At 39.4% G+C, this 21,597-nt stretch overlaps 1 protein-coding gene across 10 annotated transcripts in view; it reads right to left on the bottom strand.

Annotated features, from left to right (window-relative positions):
- heatr5a (HEAT repeat containing 5a) overlaps positions 1-11,618 on the bottom strand; it is a 94,831-nt gene extending 83,213 nt beyond the window's left edge. For 5 of the 10 annotated variants that reach the window (XM_035408182.1, XM_035408190.1, XM_035408198.1 and 2 more), the window contains exons 1-5: positions 11,458-11,618; positions 4,721-4,938; positions 2,284-2,312; positions 1,160-1,258; positions 38-227 (exon numbers count right to left, since the gene is read on the bottom strand). In XM_035408182.1, coding sequence (XP_035264073.1) covers positions 38-227; positions 1,160-1,258; positions 2,284-2,312; positions 4,721-4,846 — 444 coding nt within the window. In that variant the 5' untranslated portion in view covers positions 4,847-4,938; positions 11,458-11,618. Of the gene's footprint in view, positions 1-37; positions 228-1,159; positions 1,259-2,283; positions 2,313-4,720; positions 4,939-11,457 lie in introns of those variants that run through there. The other 5 variants (XM_035408223.1, XM_035408232.1, XM_035408241.1 and 2 more) reach the window with 2 other exon arrangements.
- Between the last annotated feature and the right edge of the window lie 9,979 nt (positions 11,619-21,597).

Raw genomic sequence — 21,597 nt, 5'->3', positions numbered from 1 at the left:
TGTTCTAAATATTGAGGGGGACGTATCCCCTGCGTACCCCCTGAAATCTGCGCCAATGCTCACAGGTGCTGCCACAATGGCATCTTCGGCCATTTTCTTGCCGGCAGTTGGATTCGCAGAGTGATAAGACCGTTTGTTCAGTTCTTCGGAGCAGCCAACTAATTTGTGAGACGTGAGCCTGAACTGCTGTATCCACTGATACTTTGGACTGGGAAGGCTTCTGTAGGCTATGTGTAGAGAGAGGGGTTGGTGCAAAGTGAGAGAGGAGGAGATAAAAAAAAAAAAAAAGCACAAGAGTCAGAGAGAGAGAGGAGTGGTACAGATATTTTGGGTTGGAGGGAAGATTGATAGCTGTCCAGATAGTTTTAAAAGCAACAGATAACCAATGCCGTATTGCAAATGGGAGTAAACGCCGTCTGTATTCTTCCAAGGAATAAACAAGTTAAAGGCTGAATCCTTGTGTTGGCTGGTTGTCTCCAGAACTTTGCAGACGCTACAGGAACACAGCAGAAACGAAGCACTTACCCAAGACCTTACACTAATTGTTAAATAGTCTACTTACACCAGTGTAACACCAAGGTTCAGAAAATTTAAGCCGAAGTTCAGCACTATGCTACGATCAACACAATGCATACAGCACTCATACACCGGTATGCATTTATAGCTAGCCACCGCTACAGCATTTTCAGGAATATGGGAGCATGCAGCTGAAATCGTCCACGGAAAACAATCTCACAGCGACCTTATCTACGATCAGTAGGCAGTGTTGTGCTTCACTTTGGGGGCTTATTCCGCTCTTACAACTCGTCACCAGCCCAAACAACAGCAAAGAGAGAGAACATTTTTATTTTTTTGTCAGTGACACAACATTTATTTTGCCTTTAAATCACATTTATAATTATAATTTTCTGTTAAAAATATTTAATTAATATTCAGGGAGATAGCCAACTACGTGCAAGTTAGATGACATGACATGTGTAGCCGTTTACTAATAAAATCGCATTTCAGGCTGGAAAATAACCCATTAAACCAGAGAAATTGCTGAGTCGTCTTAGAATCTTTGTCACCACGAAATGTAGCAAGGCTGGCATCGTCGGCACAGCAACGGATGCTGTAACGAAACTGTAAGTACGTCACAATGGTTTTATAATGTCATTACCTCACCCGCCAGCCCGGATCAAATTTGGCGTGACAGTACCACTGATGCATGAGCACGACTGGGGTACGCAGGTGTGGAATTGGGCATGTTGAGCTCGAGCTGAACGCAAACAAACATCCTCGTGGATACTTGGAAAGGAAAAAAAATCTTCACACTTCAGCCACCGACCCCCCAAAGAAAAATTATTTTTTTATGGATCTACATGATTTCCATGGGTCACATTTTCAGGTCGGAAAATCCGGAATCTCTGATTAGTGTATATTCATAATTTTGGAAGAAATAAAGAGCCATAAATATAACTGTCTAGGCAAAAAATCTAAAATGAATTTGCTCTTTTTTAGTTTGCAATGAAATACTGAGAGATTGCATATATACAGCAGGTTAAACTATACAGGTTAAACAATGTCCTGCATCAAAAACTTCTTGACCACAAGCTCATACAATCTAAGGGTGGATATGTATAACTACTAAAGATATATGAAGTAAAAACTAAGCAGTGTACCCAGCGTCTCCAAATCAATCCAAAATATCTAAATTATGCATTGCTGTAAATCACAAAATATTCACATATTTCACTACAAATCAACTGTTTTGACCTAAGAAAATCACTGTTGCATCATTTTCAAGTCGGAATTACAACCTGACAATCAGTCAGTGGTCTAAAATATCTAGGGGTCCAGAAACATATCCAAAATCTCTCCAAAAATGAATAACATGTTTTTTCTCCATTATAAAGTATATAAATGAGCCCTTTATGAAGGTTTAAAATGAAACATTGATATCAGATTAAAAAATAATGCAAAAATATTGTCACACAACGCGGTACAGTACCTAAATGTGTAATAATGAACTCTCGTATGTATTTCTATACTCTGTACTCTTGTATGTTTTCTTGTATGGGGATGGGATGACATGAAAACAATTTTCAACAGTCTACCACGTTTTGGCAATGTTCCAACTCTCATCTCATCAATGTTGCATGCATCACAAAAACTATAACTATCCACAAACGCACACATTACAGTGTGGAATATCCTCATTATAGAATACCACTAACCTATTTAAAGACACTCTATTTTAAAAATAATGTATATAACCGAAATATTTTGAGCAGTAATACTTACATAGCGACATAGCAATGATGAAATCTTATCTGTGTACAGTAGATAGAGACAGAGGCAGTAAATCAATGATACAGTTCTATCCGCTTCTGTCTCACTCCAGAAAACGATGTCAGCTCGGTCTATCAGCAAACATACGGCTTAGCTATGCCCAGAAGTCCTCAATAATAATAGTATTTTCCAAGAAATTACGAAAAATCGTTGACGTCTTTTACTGCTACCAGAGTGAATGCGTCAGTGAATGCGATGATGAGAAAACTTTCGGTTACGCTGACCTATAAAGCACTATTCCAAAAGCAACATTAGACATGTTATACATCGTTAGAAAGCTTATACTCTCACCTACTGAATAAATGAATTGTCAATCAAGCCAGAATGTACTATAAAGGGCAACAACGCCGTAAACAACACGTGGTATTAAGCACAGCTATTTAGGAAGGTACCCAGGCGCCACAAACACGTGTATATCGGTGCCTTGTTTTAAATCCCTTCTGAAAACACATTTTTACAAAGTTGCTTTTAATGTTTTAGCCTCTTAATACCTTTTCTACTCTTATTTTAGATTTTTTTAAATCCTCTTATTTACTATATTCTATTAAGCATGTATCTGTATCTGTTCCTCTGTTTGGCCCTCTTTCATGCTGGTCCTATTTTCATGTTAATTTATTCATATACTTCATTTTAATGTGTTCCTTAAGCTGTCGTTTACATCTTGTATTATTTTATTTCTTTTATGTGTGTAAAGCACTTTGTAACTTTGTTTTTGAAAAGTGCTATACAAATAAAGTTTATTATTATTATTATTATTATTATTATTATATTTCACAAACGGATTGCCCAAGACAATATATGACCACTCAGTCTCAAAAGGGACATTTCTATGCATAAAACTAATGGGAAGGTTGTATATTTATTCAATATTTAGTAGATACTGACTGTGGAATGACATGGTATCATTTTTTAAAGCTTTGTCTCGTTTATTTCGTTATTCAGTGAGCAGCTTTTTCACTACTGTATTGGCATATCTTAGGGCTATTGTCGGGTTTATCTTGTTGCTATGACGGAATACGATTTTTTAGTGGTGAAAGAATATTTTTATGAATGCACAGATAGACAATATTGTATGGATGGGGGGTGTAGTTGCAGATGAGACTGCAGGGAGGGGGTGCTTATTAAATGAACGACCAGAGCGACAATGGTGGCGCTGCGAAACTCCGTATTCAGCATAGTTGTCGTGTATTGTCTACTAATGAAACTACAACACAGCATTTCTGTTTTTAACTCATACTTTGGTTGCAGTAGCACTGAAAGTCTGAATTCAGCAATCTCGGCACGCCAGCGTGCCGACCACTAGGGGCTTTGCACTAAGAAGTTAAAATGTGTTTTTCATAAAATTCTATATGGCAGAAAATCCAACCACAATCTAAAATTCTAGGCCAAAGAGTTACAGCCAAAATTAAGTCCTGTTGGTGGTGCTACAGGGGTAAATGTACTGACCCCAAACTTGATGAGGTCCTCTGTCACCATACCAAAATTTCATAAAAATCCACCAAGTCATTCTAGGGGTTGCCATAGACTCCAATGGCAGAATAAATACAATAGGTGCCTATGTACCCATGCTGCTAGCCCCAAATAATAGCAAAAAAACTAACAAATAAAATTGTTGCCTACATGCCTACAGTGCTTGGCCCCTAATAATAATAATAATAATAATAACTGTGATAGGGTTCCAGCAGCTTAACTGCTTGAACCTCTAATAATCAAAATAAAAATAAAAAAAGAACAAAAATATTCTTTCACCACCAAAAATTTGTATTCCGTCATAGCAACAAGATAAATTCAACAATAGCCCGAAGGTATGCCAATACAGTGGTGAAAAGCACTGCTCACTGAATAGCAAAATTGTACAAGAGGATTTTTTTTGTGGAATACCATGTCATTCTAACATTAATACCTGTGACTAAATATAGAATAAACAAACAATCACAATCTTGCCATTGGTTTTACATGTAAATATGTCCCTTTCAAGATTCAGTGTACATTAATCACCTTGAACAAATCCATTTGAGAAATAAATATCTCTGGAGAGACCTGAAAATAGCTGTGCAGCAACGCTCCCCATCCAACCTGACAGAGCTTGAGAGGATCTGCAGAAAAGAATGGGAGAAATACCCCAAAAACAGGTGTGTCAAGCTTGTAGTGTCATACCCAAAAAGACTCAAGACTGCAATCGCTTTATAATCTAATTATAAAAAATTGGGCCAGTGAAACTAAATGGGGCATTTGAAAGAGAATGTGTCCATTGGATATCGTTTTGAAGCCAGGTCGCACTGAGACTACTGTGGCTGTAAAATGGACCTCTCACCACAGAGCGTCAACCAAGCCTGACCCTGCAGGGCACTTGATCCAGCCTCCCTGCCCTCACAGCCCCTGTTCTCACCCTGTCCACAGCTGCCAGCAGCTTCTTTAGGAAGCGCAGCCACTCGAAGATAAACTCGGCCCTCTGCTGGTCACCCAGCTGGCTGCAGACCTCCTCATTCAGGAGCAAACTGTGAGCCTGCTCCATCCCTCTTCCTCCTCTTCTTCCTCAAACTCGTGCTACTGCCCCACTGTGCTCTCACCACACAGGGAACTGCATTGGTGCTGTGGCCCCACAACCTGCAGGAGACACAGGAACAAAGGGGCATAAGTAAACATAGAGAAACAGACGCACATAGACAGACAGACACAGACACAGGCAGAAAGACAGATAACAGACAGCAGAACATGGCTGCCATCCTGTTATATACCAACTGTTTACATACAGTACCTACCTCATTTTACTAATGCAAAAACAACCGGTGCTACTCTGATACTTTCTGTAAATTGTCTAGATTATATTAGTACAGTATGACAGTTAGCTACTACATTACCTGTTAAAGTGAGCCTACATACCAATTTTGTTTTATGTTAGTGTGTGGAACACCCATTGTTGATTACATAGATAGATGTACCAGATAGAACCTTTGGTTAAAAACAGCACTCCTGTTTCATGTCCTTATGAAAACCAAAAACTGTCCTGGTGTTTCTGAGAACCCAGGCTACTTCAATCGAGAAGTCAGTTGAAAATTTTAGTCAGCGGTGCAGAAGTGGCCTCTGGGATGGGCTCCGGCACCCCCCTGACCAGGATAAGTGGGCATGGATAGTGGATGGATGGATGTAGCAGTGTCATGCAAATACTAGTTTTGCTGCAGCAGAAATATTTGCCTTTAAATGAAAGCAGCGCCAAACATTTTTTTACTCAAGAGAAGTGACTGGTCAATAATTTTAATCCAGCGACACTAATGCAGAGAGCTCCTGTAATGGCTTGAGAAACATAAGGGAAATGAAGGTGGCTATAAAACTAATTAGCAGCTACTTGTTTGTGATAGTCAATACCTGCTAGCTAGTCAACTAATAAAAACGTTTTCATTTTTTAGGAGTTGGCTGAACTTAGGGATATTTTTATTCAAACAAACTCAATAATATAGGCTAAATCTGACAGAATAACTTAAATCTAGGACAGTTTATGGAATTCGACTCTATACAGGCCGTTTGTGCCATTTCACACCCCCCATTGCCAGTCAATAATCAGGTGTTGATAGCGCGACCGTGTCTGTCTCTCCTCTAGCCTGCTATTTAGCAATTGAAGGTTGGAGAAGGAAAGAAGGGATATTATTGTCTGTGCAACATTATCAGCATTATTAACAACATTGTCAAAATTGTAGGCTAGTAAGGCTACTGTAGGCTATTTTGCTAACGTGGATAAAATGATGATAAATTCACACAAACCAATAAATTTGAGGGTATTGATGTTGTTAAAACAGCAAAAAAAACACAAAATGGAAAAAAAAATGTTAAAATGTTAAATACAAAGTGCAGTATTTTTAAAGCAATTCATTCAGTCATAACAAGCAGGAACCACACACAAATTATTTTATCTCCAGAGTATCTGGAGTATTTTATCTCTTATTCCAAAAGAAAAATTAGACATATTAGGCTACATCGTAAGGAAGTTTATTCTGTCACCTATTGGATAAATTAATTGTCAATCAACCCAGATTGTACTACAAACAGCGACAACACCGTAAACAGCATGTGTGGTATTACACACGGCTATTTTGGAACGTACCCAGGCGTCACAAAGGATATACATAAATATATATATATACATCCTTTGGCCTGTGGAACTGTGGAACTTGTTGCAAGATTGACATTCCCGGGTTCAAATCGCCCCTCCGACTGAAGCAAATCTCTAACTCATTACAATGGCTTGCTGGCTAACTAAAAATACAACATTTCAACTATTGCTTTTACATCTGTAAAATCTTTGAGAGAAAATCCTTTATATTTATAAAATCCAAATAAAATGCAAGCACAAATGAGACAGTTTCACTTTCGGCATTTTCACTGTGTTTACACTAATGTTAGCTACCTTGCAAATGACACAACAGACCGAGTATAATGTTATAGTACACATACAGGTGCCTCCGAAATTGATCTCTAACATCTGAGTTGCAATTCGGTCTGGTTGGTAATGTTACTGGTCGTATAGAAACTGCTGCAACATAATGATTTCACGCCAGGTATGTCCAGTTTCTTTAATTCAAACAGCATTCACAGTCACCGCTGCCCCTGTACTGATAACTCTTTTTTTAAAACTACGCTACAGTAGCTTTAACCCTGCGATGCCATATTTCTACATTTATGTTAGCTAGCCCTATTGATCCTCCACTGACATACAAACAAGTCATAGGCTTGTCATGCGTAATAGCCCATTAAAGACATTTCTGTTTTTAATATGACATAGACCACTTTCATTTATTTGACATTCATGGTAAAGGAAAGTGTTAGTACACAATACAGACGCCTGCGAAATTGATCTATAACGTCTGCTTTGTGATTTGGTCTGGTGGGTAATGTTACTGGTCCTATAGAAACTGCTGCAACATAATGATTTCACACCAGGTAAGTCCAGTTTCTTTAATTCAAAAACGGTTCACATTCACCGCTGCCCCTGTACTGATAACTACCTTTTAAATGTTACTGTAGCTACCCAACAACCCCTCCTTTTTAAATTAATGGTTGCTAGCCCTATAGATCCTCCATCAACATACAAACAATTCATAGCCCTGTCACACGCGACTGGCCATTAAAAACACTTCCATTTCAAATGTTTCTTTTAGAATGAAGGCTGTGTGTTTGCATGTATTTATGTGTATGCAGTGCCCTGTATATGTTCCGGAGGCAGATATCTGTTGTTGGGTTTGATGATATTACTTCTAGGCCCCCATAATATTTTTTTTATTGTTTTTCTTCTCTGATATGACAATTTGCGGCTTCATACGCATTACCTGCAAGAATCTTTTTGTCTCTCTGTTAGCTAGTGCAATACCAGCTGGCACCAGTATATGGCAGCAGCCACCAGTCAGTGTGAGATTTGCATGCACAGGACGTCTTCCTTGGTAGCAAGTTTTGCTGGAATACTAGCAAGCTAAGCGAGCTGAGGGCGAGTCTTTGCATATGTGGTCAGCTAAAAGCTTTTATGTTTTATTTGCAGGTAAGACCATATAAAGCACAAATTTTCTGTAGTTTTAGTATGTGTATGAATTCCTGTTGACATTTACATGCTTATACACGAGAATGTTGTAAGATAATGCTAGCTAAACTGGTTAGTAATATAATTACCTTGTGTGCTCGCTGCAGGCTATATTGTTGTTCACATGGTTAGTTAGCTATGTTACAGTGGGTTCTTGATGAACCATGTTATAATGCTCATTTGTGCGTTGTAAAAATGGGGCTTAATTATTTTAAATTAAATGAATCATTTCCGTTAGAAAAAAAGACTGTGATAAAGAACAGTATTGTAACGTGCTAGGTAGTAAGCTTTGCTGGAATACTAGCAAGCTAAGCAAGCTGAAAGCGAGTGTCTGCGTATGTGCTCGGCTAAAAGCTTCTATGTTTTGTTAGCAGTGAAAAAGAACTGCTTCTTTCCATTAAGATATATGGCACCGGAAGACGTGTGTCGTCATTCTATGAGTGCAGCATATGCACGTCTTTCATAGGCCTACATTTATATATGAATTATTATTATCACTTACCCATTACAAACAGTGCAAAAAGAAATATCTCATGAAAAACAGGTTTTCAACGTACAAAAATGTCAAGTTACTCACACATACTGTAAAACACTGTTTATAAATCATTAATTCAAACTTGCAAAATTTAGGCCTGCCATTAAAAGTGTTGATATCAAAATGACGGAAAGTTACTGTACTACAAACATTATAGGCCTCGAATATCTTACCTCACAAATTAAACAAGCTGTAGGCTATTCCAAAGCAATGCTACCCAATGTTTCTTAAATTGTTTTCCTCCATACATAGCACTGATCATTATGGCCAAACAGTTACATTTTTGTTTCATCTGACCAGAGAACACTCCAGTAAAAGGCTAGGTCTTCGTCCTGGTTATCACCTCCAAACTTCATTCTGGCTTTTTTATGCTGGTCTTGGAGTAGGGGCTTCTTCCTTGTGCAACAGCCTTTCAGGCAATGGCAATGTAGTATTCTATTAATGGTGGATGCAGATCTACTTTGGTACCTGATGTCTCCAACTCCTTCACCAGTTCCTTTGTTGTTGTCTTGGGGTTCAGTTGAACCTTTCGGACCAAAATTTCATTCAGCCCCGGGAGTTAATTTGTGCCTCCTTCCGGAACGCTGCAGTGTCTGTGTGGTCCCAAGATGTTTATATTTGCATACAATTGTTTGAAAAGATCCTTGTGGTGCCTTCAGTTCTTTGGAAATTGCCCCTAAGGAGGAACCGGATTTGTGGAGGTCCACAATTGTTTTTCTGAGGTCTTGGTTGAGTTGACTGGATGGTATCCATGGTTTCCCATGGTATCAAGGGCAAAAAGGCAGTGGCTCTACAAGTAGGCCCTTAAATACAGCCTCAGGTGCCAATTAACTCCTAATTGTGACAATTAGCCAACCAGAAGCTTTTAAAAAGTCATTAAATCAATTTCCGGAATCTTCCAGACTGTTTAAAGAGACAACTTGTATGGTGTATGTAAACTTTTGACCCACTGGAATACTGATACTGAATTAAAGCTGAATTAAATCTGTCTCTAATAGATAGTTTTAAAATGACCTCTGATGTGAACAAAGTAGATGCCCTAATTGACTTGCCAAAAGAAATGTATGGCAACATGAAAAACATTTTGAGTTTGAATATCTATAGCCTAGGTGCATGTAAACTTTCGGCCTCAACTGTATAAAATGGCTGGTGAATACCTACAGAAAACATATTCCTTCAGAAAACATGTTTCTAGTTGGTTGGCAAGTTCATTTTACTAAATGTACAAATATACAAGTATATTTGCTACTTACAATAAATACTTAATTTAAAATAAATATTGTACATATGTAACCCTATTTTACTGTGTCCTTATGCTTTTCATCCCTTCCACAAATTATCCAGATCGTAAAGACTGAGTTGTGTTGTTTTATGTGTGGGTCTTGGTGGAAGAAAAGGAGTATAGGGAGAGTTTGTGGTTGCTGTTGAAACACAGTGGTGTTATTTATTTGGTGGCAGATGCAGCAGTTGAAGCAGCTGAAACAGCAGCATGCAGTCAGTCTCACACATCCAGCGTTTCAGAATTAAAAGAGTTATATCTAATTAGTTACATGGCCAACTACACTATACTGCAGCTACATACAGCTAGCGTAGTGCATGTGCTTCACATTAGTTCAATCCGCATAAAACAAGTAGCCTAGTTAAAGTCTAATAAACATATGCCAAAAAATAAAAGAATATAGCTAGTAAAACACTAAGTAGTAGCAAATACAACATTTAATCCTCAACCAAATTAGTTGTGTGCTTCATTCATTTTCAATAGCGAAATAGCTACTAGTCACGCCAGTGCCAAAACACTGCACACTTCATGTAGCTAAATCAATGACCGCAAATAGTAACTTATAATGAACAACAAACAAACTAAAGTATCTTCCATATTTCATTAACAAATTACATGAATGGGTAACATTAATTAAGGTATAAAACTGTTTTGAGGGAGAGAAATATTTCTACTTCCTACGTTTCAGAATGAAAACACTTATAACTTGAACTTGACCTCACATGACCCAAGAGGGTCCCCGACAACAGTTACTGTACCAGAATGGAGCAGCCCTATTTTAGTCCTCCACCCTACATGGAATAATTAATTATCCCCATGGAGACATTTCCCTTGCATCATGTAGGCCTAGCATTCACATTTACAAATAGACATTTAAACTAATAAACATACAATCATTGATGCAACAGACAGGTTGGACAGCTAAATACATACATACAGACAAACATTTGATATATTGACGTCTATTCCATCAATTTAGACTCTTACGAACCTATCCACACATATATTTGGCCTGTTAATATACTGTATGCTTGTACACACAGGGCCAAGTGACCAAGGGCCAACAATTTAGGAAACATTGGGTAGCATTGCTTTGGAATACAGCTTCTTTAATTTGTGAGGAAAGATAGCCTACATCGTTTGTAGTACAGTAACTTGGTGTCCTTTTGATATCAATACTTTAAATGGTAGGCCTAAATTTTGCAAGTTTGAATTAATGATTTATAAACAGTGTTTTACATGTGTGAGTAAGTTGGAATTTTTGTACGTAGAAAACGAGTCTTTCTTCAGATAAGAATTACAATAATTCCCTGCTGATGCTATGCATAAAACAAGTCCGGCGTGTCTGGCTAATGCTAGCTAATACCTTAGTAACAGAGCCGCTAACGTTAGTCATTTTCATTTGCTAGCGCTAGAGTTAGCCAACGTAACTATTTAAACTAGCCAAAAAATGCTCGATGTGTCTGTTCACTCATATTCAACGTTACAAAGACTTTTCGGAGCACACACGTGGTCAATTAGTACTCAGAGGAAGTAATTCCAAAATGAAACTAATCAAGTCGATGGAAGATAATATACACTACGATTCTTTTTACCGGCCCCGAGTCGTGATAGGCGGCTGCCATTTGATTGCAAAGCAATCGTGAGTGGCTAACTGTAGATAGCATAGCAGCCACTGTGAGAACACCGTCCTTTAAAACGGAGTACTAAGCGAACAAAAAAGTTTTTAAAAAAATCTGTTCCTACCTGTCAGTCGAAAACAATCTTAAGGTAGCAAGCTACAAATATTCCAGTCGTGAGACAGGAATATTTGTCGTTTTACAGAAGCGTCCAATAACTGTTTAGCTTAGGCTTCTTACACAGAACGGCATCCACTGCCCTCTGACAGATAGACCATCAACGTGTGCTTTCGCTGGGGTCTGAAATTTTCAAAATAAAAGTAACAACGATAAAACCGCTGTTCCCTGCAACCTTACTCATTCCCTGCGACTAAATAGAATTGAGGAAAAATCGAACGCAGTTTTATACATTACATGATATTTCTGTTTGAACAATGTTAAAACAACTTATCTGGTTTTGCTTACACGGGTATATCTAAATATCTAAATATTGAAGCAAGCAAACTAAAAACTGGCTGGGGTGCACACAAAAGCCCGGGTAGGTGTGAAAATGACCCCAGAAGTGCTATAAAGTGAAATTCCCCTTTAAATAGTTTGTTTTGGGAGAATATAGAGGTTTGCCCATACATTTCTAAAAGTAATAGAAGGTGGTGCTTTGAAAACTTTATAATTCCTTTAAATTAGATCTACTCATTGGTTTATCATTGACATAGAAATGAAAAAAAAAAAGACAAGGAAAATAGGATTCATTAAAAACATACAGTAAAACGATATAATTACTGTGCTTTTCTCTCTTCAAAAGTATTTGGTTTTAGAATATTTGGCATTATTTGGCACAGTTGCGAAAATCAATAAATTATTAATTCTCCCACAACTGCCCACATTTTCACAAGCAATTAGATACATAGTAGCTGTGGATTGTATGTGAACTTTTAGTAGAGGAACTAAGGCCGCTAAAAGTTGAGATACCCCTACCCCTAGGTAGAACAAAGCACAACCATGTTTTTTCATAACTTTAATATGTCTAGTTTTTTAAATGGATGGTTGTATAAAAATATTTTACTGAAAATTTTTTTTTTTGGTTGATGTTTGGTACCTCCCCAAAACCCAAGAGTGAAAATTTAGGCTTCTCCAAAAGGCACACCGTCTGCCTTATCTACGGTGGCCCTGAGGGTCAAAACACAACAACATTTCAGAAAACACAACATTTCAGAAAACACAACGACATTTCACAAAACACAATGGGGCTATTGCTCTGTCGTTAGCTTAGCTGCGCTTTAGAGTTTAAGGCGAGTTTAAACTCACATTTTCCGGAACAAGTCACGTGTCTTCTTGAGCGCCATTGCTGTGTCCTCGGCACCTGTGGTTGAACCAGAGACTGTAAAAAGGGTTGAACCTACACCTCAAGTTTAGCTTGATCTCAATTGCTGTGTCCTCAAGAAATCACGTAACAGGCGCTAGAGGTCACTTTTTGTGCGCATTTGCTTAAACCTGATGTTATGGTGGTTTAAGGAGAGAATGAGATTTAGACCCATTCAATTCCGGAATTATATATCACGTCCACTGCACAGATCGTTATACTATTTCTAAACGTTAGTTCATTTCCCCATGTTTATCGTTATTTACTTTGACTTTGTTAAATAAATTATATTTATTGTGTAGTTAAATACAGTTAACTGCAGTTTGCTGTATTACTGCAGTATATATTGGACACGGTATAATGCAGCATTTGGACACGATATAATGCAGTTTTACTGCAGTATTTTGGACATGAAACTGCACTGTACTTTCGTTAAACTACAGAATAACTTTGCAGTAAATTATTTTTGTAAGGGATTGGTCTAGGGAGTTTCTATTAGGGTATCTATTAGCGTATATATTCGGACAAACCGAATGTGCACTGCAACCACATATTAGCCGATCCACCATGTGATATAGACATGCCTATAATGTAATGAAAAGATAGCAAATGCCCTCACTTTACTATTGGCATATAGTAATATTTGCGGAGATACCTAGTTTTCTACATTTCCTGGAAAATTGTAGGCTGATTTCTCCACCCACGCAATAACAGAAACGCTGAACTTGAATAGCACATTCTTTATTTACACAAAAAAGCCATCAAACTGCATGCGGTAGACCTAGCAAGTAAAATGGTTTGCAATGATGGCTTGGCGAAATGCACTGCCCGCTATATCACCAGCGTCAGGTCCGACGGCAGTACTGAAGTCCTCAAGTTCAGCTCCGTGTGGCTGAGGGAGACGGGGCTCATCCCAATCAATTGCCAAGTTGTGGAGGACTGCACAGGCGACAGTGTTACTCGCTCTCTGTGGGGTGGTTCGCAGCCCAAAGTAGTGGCATGAGGATGACAATAAAGTCGTAGCCTACTTTCCGTTGTGGTCTAACGTTATGTAAAATATTTTATTGATTGCTCTAACAACGAGAAGATTGTGATTATCAAACACTTGTGCATTTGTTGTGTATTTATTGAATAAAAGATCTTATATTTGCTGGCGGATGCGATGTTAATTGTATTAAAAGTATATAATATTACTCATATAATATTGATATTTGCGAGGATCTAAAGTGCAAAGAATCATAAATTGTTATTATGTGACATTCCTTTAAATTGCCTGTTAAATTGCCTGTTCTGTGTACTACGCTAACCAAATCGTATTTCCGGTTTCCAGACAGTTTAGCAGTGAATCCCCTGAACTCATGCTTGTTTTTACAGAGCAATCACGTTAAACACAGCTGCGGGTTAAACTCGCGAAACTACCGGTTTAAGTGGAACCGTTCTAAAGCGCAACTAAGCTAGCCCAATGCTAACTGACAGTGCAATTGCACCAATAACATTTCAGAAAACACAACATTTCACAAAACACAACGACATTTCACAAAACACAACAACATTTCACAAAACACAACGACATTTCACAAAACACAACAGCATTTCACAAAACACAACAACATTTCACAAAACACAACAACATTTCACAAAACACAACAACATTTCGGAAAACACGATGACATTTCACAAACCACAACATTTCACAAAACACAACGACATTTGAGAAAACACAACGACATTTCATATTACAGAAAAGGTGAGACAACACTTCTTGTTTGTTATTGGACAGAACCAAAGTCAGTTCAATGTAATTTCCTGTTTCAATTGTGTACTACTCTCAGCAGTGTCCTTGCACAAATTTTAAACTGAGTTTGAAAGGATGGAAGAGGAGATTGAAATCATAAGGGAATATTTTAACAAAGGACATTCAAATGATGTAATTATCTCCGCGTTGGGTCGTCTGTGTGTTTGTGAATCTGTGCGCAGATAATCTCGCATAGCCTACTACTGGGCCGATCAGCCTAATACTTGTTGTGCATGCTGACAGCAGGCCAAGAACCTGAATTCTAGAATATTTAGCAAATCTGTCAACGACAAGTATTTTATTTGAATTAATTTTCATCATTGTCCATTGAAATAGCCTACATTGAGTGCTAACTCTGCACTCCTCCTAACCGGCCGGTAGGGGCCGCAAGTGATCAACAACTGCTTCCGTTTGAAATGAAAGACCAGCGATGTAAAATGTCAATTTAAACATTAAAATGCCAACAAAATGCCGCCGTCTAACGAGGTACGTTAATGTTTGAATCTGTGGCAATTATTTTGTTGGCATTTTCACGTTGAAATTGATATTTTACATCATTGGTCTTTTGGAATTGTTCCTGTCCAGATTTGAAACGAAAGTGCCAGACTATAACGTCAACGTTAGCTCTGTCTAACACATCGTGGCTGATATGAATCAAATTAGCTAACATGTCACCACCTTTAGCGTTACTTCACTGAATCAGTGTTTTTGGAATTTGGTAAAAACTTGTAATTGTATTTGTCTGATTGCATTGATTGTGTAGCCTCTATTGTTGCATCAGCAAAGCTAACACGCCTGGTGGAGATCTGCACTCTACTGAGTGCACTCTTCTAGTTCTCGATATGCTTTCAGCATATCATGACATAAAAATGTTCTGTGGAACCCTGAAAGCACGCTTGAAAGAATTAGGACTGAGGAGAGGGGGCAGCTACTCTTCAACAAGTGACATCAGAAGGGCCATCTTATCAGAGCTGCGAGGACCTGGACAGATGTTTGGATACAGAACTATGTAGTTGACTTTAAAGCAGAAACATGGCCTCTGTGTTAAAAGGGAGATGGTAATGTGAATGCTTCATGAACTGAACTCACGCGCAACCTTGTCGCGGACACGTCGTAGGTTTATTAGACACATACTATTCGATGGGTCCAAATTACTTGTGGCATGTAGACGGGTATGACAAATTAAACCGTTTGGCATTGCGATATCTGGCTGTATAGACGGGTTCTCCCGCAAAATCATGTGGCTCAAATGTGGACCAACAAACAACCCCGACGTAATAAAAAAATAACTTTATTAACTGTATTAGAAGTGTTGGCGTTATTCCCATAAGACTGCGCACAGACTGTGGAACAGAGAATGGGACAATAGCCGCCATCCAGTGCACTCTTCGCCATCACCACAGAGATTACTATGCTGGTGTCAGAAGCCATATGTTTGGGTCTTCTATGAGTAACCAGCGCATAGAGTCCTGGTGGTCAATATTCAGAAAACAAAGGTATGTAACTAAACAGTGTATATTTCGTCTTTTGGCTTCTGCCGAACTCGTGAGCAGACTCCAAGCGGTCCTGGAGCTTCCTGGCATAATCGGGTCCCGGAGGGTCCACAGGGGTGTCGGGAGGTTTGCCCACCATCATCTCAGCTGGAGTCCGGATCTCCCTGCTTAACATGAAAAGGGCAGGGGAGCAGGAAGTGGAGTCCTGGGCAGCAGACCGGTATGCCATTAGCACAAGGGGAACATGGGTAACCCAGTCCCGTTGGTGTTTAGCCATCACTATGGCTAGCTGTTGCGCCCGTGTGCGGTTAAATCTTTCGACCAGTCCATCGCTCTGAGGGTGGAGGGGTGTGGTGCGGGTCTTGTGGGAGCCCAGTTTATCACACATGGCTGCAAACACACGGGACTCAAAGTTCCTGCCCTGGTCATTGTGAATGACTTCAGATGCTCGAAATCTGCTGAACATTCCCTCCACCAGTGCGTTGACTATGGTCTCTGCCTCCTGGTTCGGCAGGCTGTATGCCTCAGGCCACTTAGTGAAATAGTCCATGGCAGTGAGGATGTAGCGATTACCCCTCTCTGTGCGGGGGAACGGACCGAGGACATCAATCCCCACTCTCTCCATGGGGCACCCTGCTGGAAACTGTTGGAGCTGGGCATGAGATCTGTCTGTGGGGCCCTTACGTGCAGTACAACTGTCACAGCGTCGACAGTAGTCTTCCACATCCCGCCTATGCTGGCCCCAGTAGAATCCCTGACGGAGGCGGCGGAGTGTCTTGGCGACCTCGAAGTGACCAGTTCCTGGAGCTCCGTGCACTGCCTAGAGCACCATCTCCCACAGGACCCTTGGTATCACCACCTGCCACCGTGTCTCTCCCATAGCTGGTTCTTTCCACCCCCTCTGCAGCACCCCATCACACAGGCACAGGGCTTCAAACATTGACCAGAGTCCCTTTGTGGCTCGATAAAACATGGCAACCTCCTCCCATGGGGGTCGGCGCTGCGTTGCCACCCATACGAGCACTGGTCTGATGTCCACATCCTTCTCCTGTTTGTGTCCCCACTCTGCCGCATCCACAGCTGCTAGTCCATGGCAGGTTGCCGGCCCCTCTGGGCCCACCGCTGCACATTTCACCTCAGGTTGTAGCCACTCTCACTCCTGTGCCTCCCTCTTCTCACAGTGGTGGCAGCCATCGGTGATGCAGGGGCAGCGGGATAGTGTGTCAGCGTTTCCATGTTGTGCACCAATGTGCAAGTACCATAACCATTCAAAACTTTGTGCTGCTGTGTAATCTCAGCAGCTAATAAAAATGAGAAAAGCGGAGAAAAATACATAAAAAACACATAAAAATATGCAATCTCAGCTCTAAATACACTGTTTAATAGCTTGACTTATAGCCTAGCCTACAATTTTCCAGGACCTCACAAATATTTCGAGGACATTTAGTACATTTTCTCATTTTTCAGGTGTTTTCCATGACTGTAAAACTAGTCGATAAATTTCCAGGTTTTCAAGGTTTTCCAGGACGAGTGAGAACCCTGCAGTTTCTCTGCCAGACCACACATGTTAATTGTATCTTACTTAGGATAGCATGAAGAATATCACTTTATTTAATGTATCCTATGGAGAAACTAGGTAAATATTAAATGTAGGAATGATAAATAGTAGGCTAAATGCCATCTTTATATCACTGATTTGAATGGAAAAACAACATTAGGCTATATATAATATGGAGGACTCCAGTGTATTTCTATACTGTATATAATTTATTATTAATTTATGATTCAATTTATGCTTAACCATTGATTTTTTCCAATTCAGTCAGTCAAAATTTTTCAATGAAATCATGTGAAAATATTGTGTCATGCAGCCTGTTGGCTCACAGTATCATCATATTATGTTATTCAAAGATAACATAAAATATAAAGAAAGAATGTATTTAGCATGATAAATAAATGTTTATTTAATTATTTAATATTAAATTTTATTTATTTAATTTTTTGGCTTAATCCGTGGTTTGTGTCCTTCTCTTCACACATTTACACTAATAGGGTCCCATTGTATTTGACTGCTGGCTGCACTAGTTACCTGTTAGGGTTTGGTGACATCAGAGGGTGAAGTGAATAGTCAAATAACCTACTTTTATGATAAGATAATAGTCTGGTACATATAAATGACATTTTTTGGTGATTGGTCTCCTTACTTTAATGACAGACATATATATACATACCTTTGGGATTTTTAATTTCCTATTCAATTTCCGCCTATAATTCACGTGTGTTTTAAATATTTGCTTTATTGTATGCAATAACTGTCTGTGAACATCCAGTGCACATTTGGTGACATTCTGATCATTATTTTCAGAGATACATGCGGTAAGGCAGACGCTGTCCCTTTCGGAGAAGCCTAAATTTTCACTATTTTTGGTTTTGGGGAGGATCCAAACATCAACCAAAAAAATGAATTTTGCAGTAAAATATTTTTATACAACCATCCATTAAAAAAACTAGACATATTAAGGTTATGAAAAAACATGGTTGTACTTTGTTCTACCTCAGGTAGGGGTATCTCAAAAACTAAAGCCTTTTTTGGAGACTTGTTCCTCCACTATTTTCTATGAGGACATACCTGCACTGTGAATTGAGGCAACAAGCTTTACTTTTTTAAGTGACACATAAAAAATGTAATTTTTAAATTCCATTTGCTGAATGTTGACTTAATGTGACACCATCTGTATTTTATTTCCTGTTATAAGCCCAGCTGTCCAATACTGCCTGTTCACGCTGAAATATATCATGACTAATGACTATGTGCACTGTATTATGAATTCATAAAAAGGTTTAAATTTTTTCAAGTCTGTTTGACTCTTGTTCAATTGCAATATCAATTTATTTAAAAAACAGCAATGTACTATAAGTAGATAGGAATGCACTACAATTCACCGTGACATTGCACATTGTACACATTTCATACAGGGGAGGCAAGAGACCATTACATATTGAATGCATTTATCAAGCATTAGAGACTTAACTGACCTAATCTGCCTTCTATACAATTGTTGCAATCCAGGCAAAAATGGCAATCATTTGTGATGATTATTTGATATATCAGATTGGCAATACCTGGTTTGGGCTTTTATTAAATTTAAATGTATTTGATTATTTCAAATTTAATTGCAATTTAGCTTTTTCAGAATCACTGTTTTAGGGGTCACTTTCAGTTACCTTGTTAGCGGCCTAGCACTCTAAATACTGAACCCAGAATAACTGGAGATCACCCTTTATCAAACTCACACTTAAAATTAATTAGAGGGAATGGAATGGTATCATCGCTTACAGGCGACATCGGTTACACTCGACTCAAAACACAAAAATCTTCAACCATACAGTTAGATAAGTTGTGAGATAGCTGTTTGGCTACTGGCCTCAGACAGAGACATGCTTAGATAGCTAACAGCAGGTTAAATTGGATTTGGATGTTATTTACGAATCAGTGTTGAGAAAAAAAGAAAAGATGGAGGAAAAAGGGATCGGCAACACCCTGCTGAGGCAGAACGACAACTTGATCCACAACACTGGAATCTCCACAGACGCCAAAGCCAAACCTTTAAAAGATAACAATACCAAACATGACTGCTTTAAGTACAGGTTATGGGGAGATGACAAATAATTTCTTAGTGGTGCAGGTGTCATGGTCCTGTGTTCCTGTCTGCGTTTTCCCTGTTGGGCCGCCAGATGGCGGCACTTCTGTTTTGGGTCCTGCTCCCCCTGTGTAATCGTTTGATTGTTTCCAATTGTCCTATTATTGGTTCTTGGTTGTCTCGTTTTCCCTTCCCTCTCGGGTGGACCATTAGGTTTAAAAATGCCACGTTAAAAACGTGGGAGCTGTATCCATCAAGCAGAAGAACGTGTGGACGTGGGTCATCTCTTGACAGGCTTTGCAACACAAATTGCCTCCCCCACTCAAAAAATAACTGACTGTTTATCCACCCGTTGTCAGACATTTTCACCACGGTGTTTGGAGGACACCCCAGGAGCCACTCTGCCTTCAGCCGTTTGCCCTTGAATATAATCATTGTGGTGCCATACCCACCGGTAGCATTCAAACTGGCAAGGCAGGTGGTCTCTCCCTTCTCACCAGCAGTGACTTCGAAACATGGTCCCCCAACCTCGGCAACCACCTTGGAGGAGAGGAAGTGGTCCTGCAGGCCTGTCTCATCACAGTTCCAAATATGCTCCGGTGCATTTTCTAAGCCCAGGGACTTAATGATTTCTTCATAGTCGCTGAACCACTTCATAACTACCGGGCGATTGAAGCCGGCTGCTCTGGAAGCGGAAAGACCCTCAGGCTTTCTGATACTCAGGCTAGGGTTCCGCTTCAGGAACCCCTGAAACCAGGCATAGCCAGCTTTTTGCTTGGTTTCGGTGAAGCCCTATATCCCTTTTTTTTAAACAAATTGGAACGCGAGGTTCTGGATATCTTCCATCCTTAGGGGAAACCCCCTTTTCCCAAGTGTCTTCACAAGCTCTGTGAGGGCATTTTCATCTTCTTGGGAGATAAAGGGCTTCCTCCCGATTGTGTGCTTGTGGTCCCGTGCCTTTGACTCTTCGCTGAAGGGTCGACTTCGGAACATGCCAGGCCCTGGCCAAAAAACGAATCTGAGGGACGCCACCTGCCTCCACTAACTCCCTGTACTCAGCTATAGCTCCCTTCATTCTAGTCTCACTTCATTGGTTTAGCCTCTTCCTACTTCTCTCATTTCCCTCTCTCTCTCTTCCTCGCTCTTTCTGTTGCCCTCTCTTTTCCTGACGCTGTGGTGCCATTGTATTCTGTAATACATTTCATTGAGTTAATTTTAGGTCCTGGATATTTTCATATTTTAGCTGACTAATGACTCTCACATTTGTACATGATGAACAACTGCAAAATACTGTGTGTGTGTGTGTGAGAGAGAAGGATCAGGTATGGTAGTGATGAAGAGAGAGAGAGAGAGAGAGAGTGTGTGTGTGTGCGTGTGTGTACAGAACATTGTCTACCGGCATTAGACTTATAAACCTTAAATAACTATGTATGCAACTTCAGGAAGTCCCTAAATGCATATTTCCCCCATTTGAAGAACTTAAATGACTGTGCCAGATTACCGAAAGCATGCTGTCCCACATTCTCAATCATATTTGATAAAGTGGGACAACTAAAAAATGTTTGAAAGAGAAAAAACTAAAACACATTTTCAACACTTTAATGCATATTTTGTTGCTTGCATAGATCACAAACATAATTTGATAACAATTAGGAACATTGTCTCATTTATGACAGATTTATACCCTTAACATTAATCTTGTCAGAATCCTATGTCACTGACCTTGTCATGCAATTCCCAGGGTAGCTTCCTGATTGATAAGTGCCCTGCCCCTTTCTGTGACATCACCCCCATGAAGTCATGTGATTTCAGTCACATGACATCCATGCTAAACCTATAGTAAAAGTCCTGTTGACTAGATTTTGTTAGAACAGGAAATAAACACACTGGAGCTTAGGTGTTCCACATTACCCAATGTCCCAGATTACCCAAATTCACCCTAGTTTTCTCCGGCTTGACATCTTTACATGAAATCAGA

Source organism: Anguilla anguilla, chromosome 1 (assembly GCF_013347855.1).
Source record: "Anguilla anguilla isolate fAngAng1 chromosome 1, fAngAng1.pri, whole genome shotgun sequence".
Lineage (NCBI taxonomy): Eukaryota > Metazoa > Chordata > Actinopteri > Anguilliformes > Anguillidae > Anguilla > Anguilla anguilla.
This window is presented reverse-complemented; position numbering and strand designations above follow the sequence as displayed.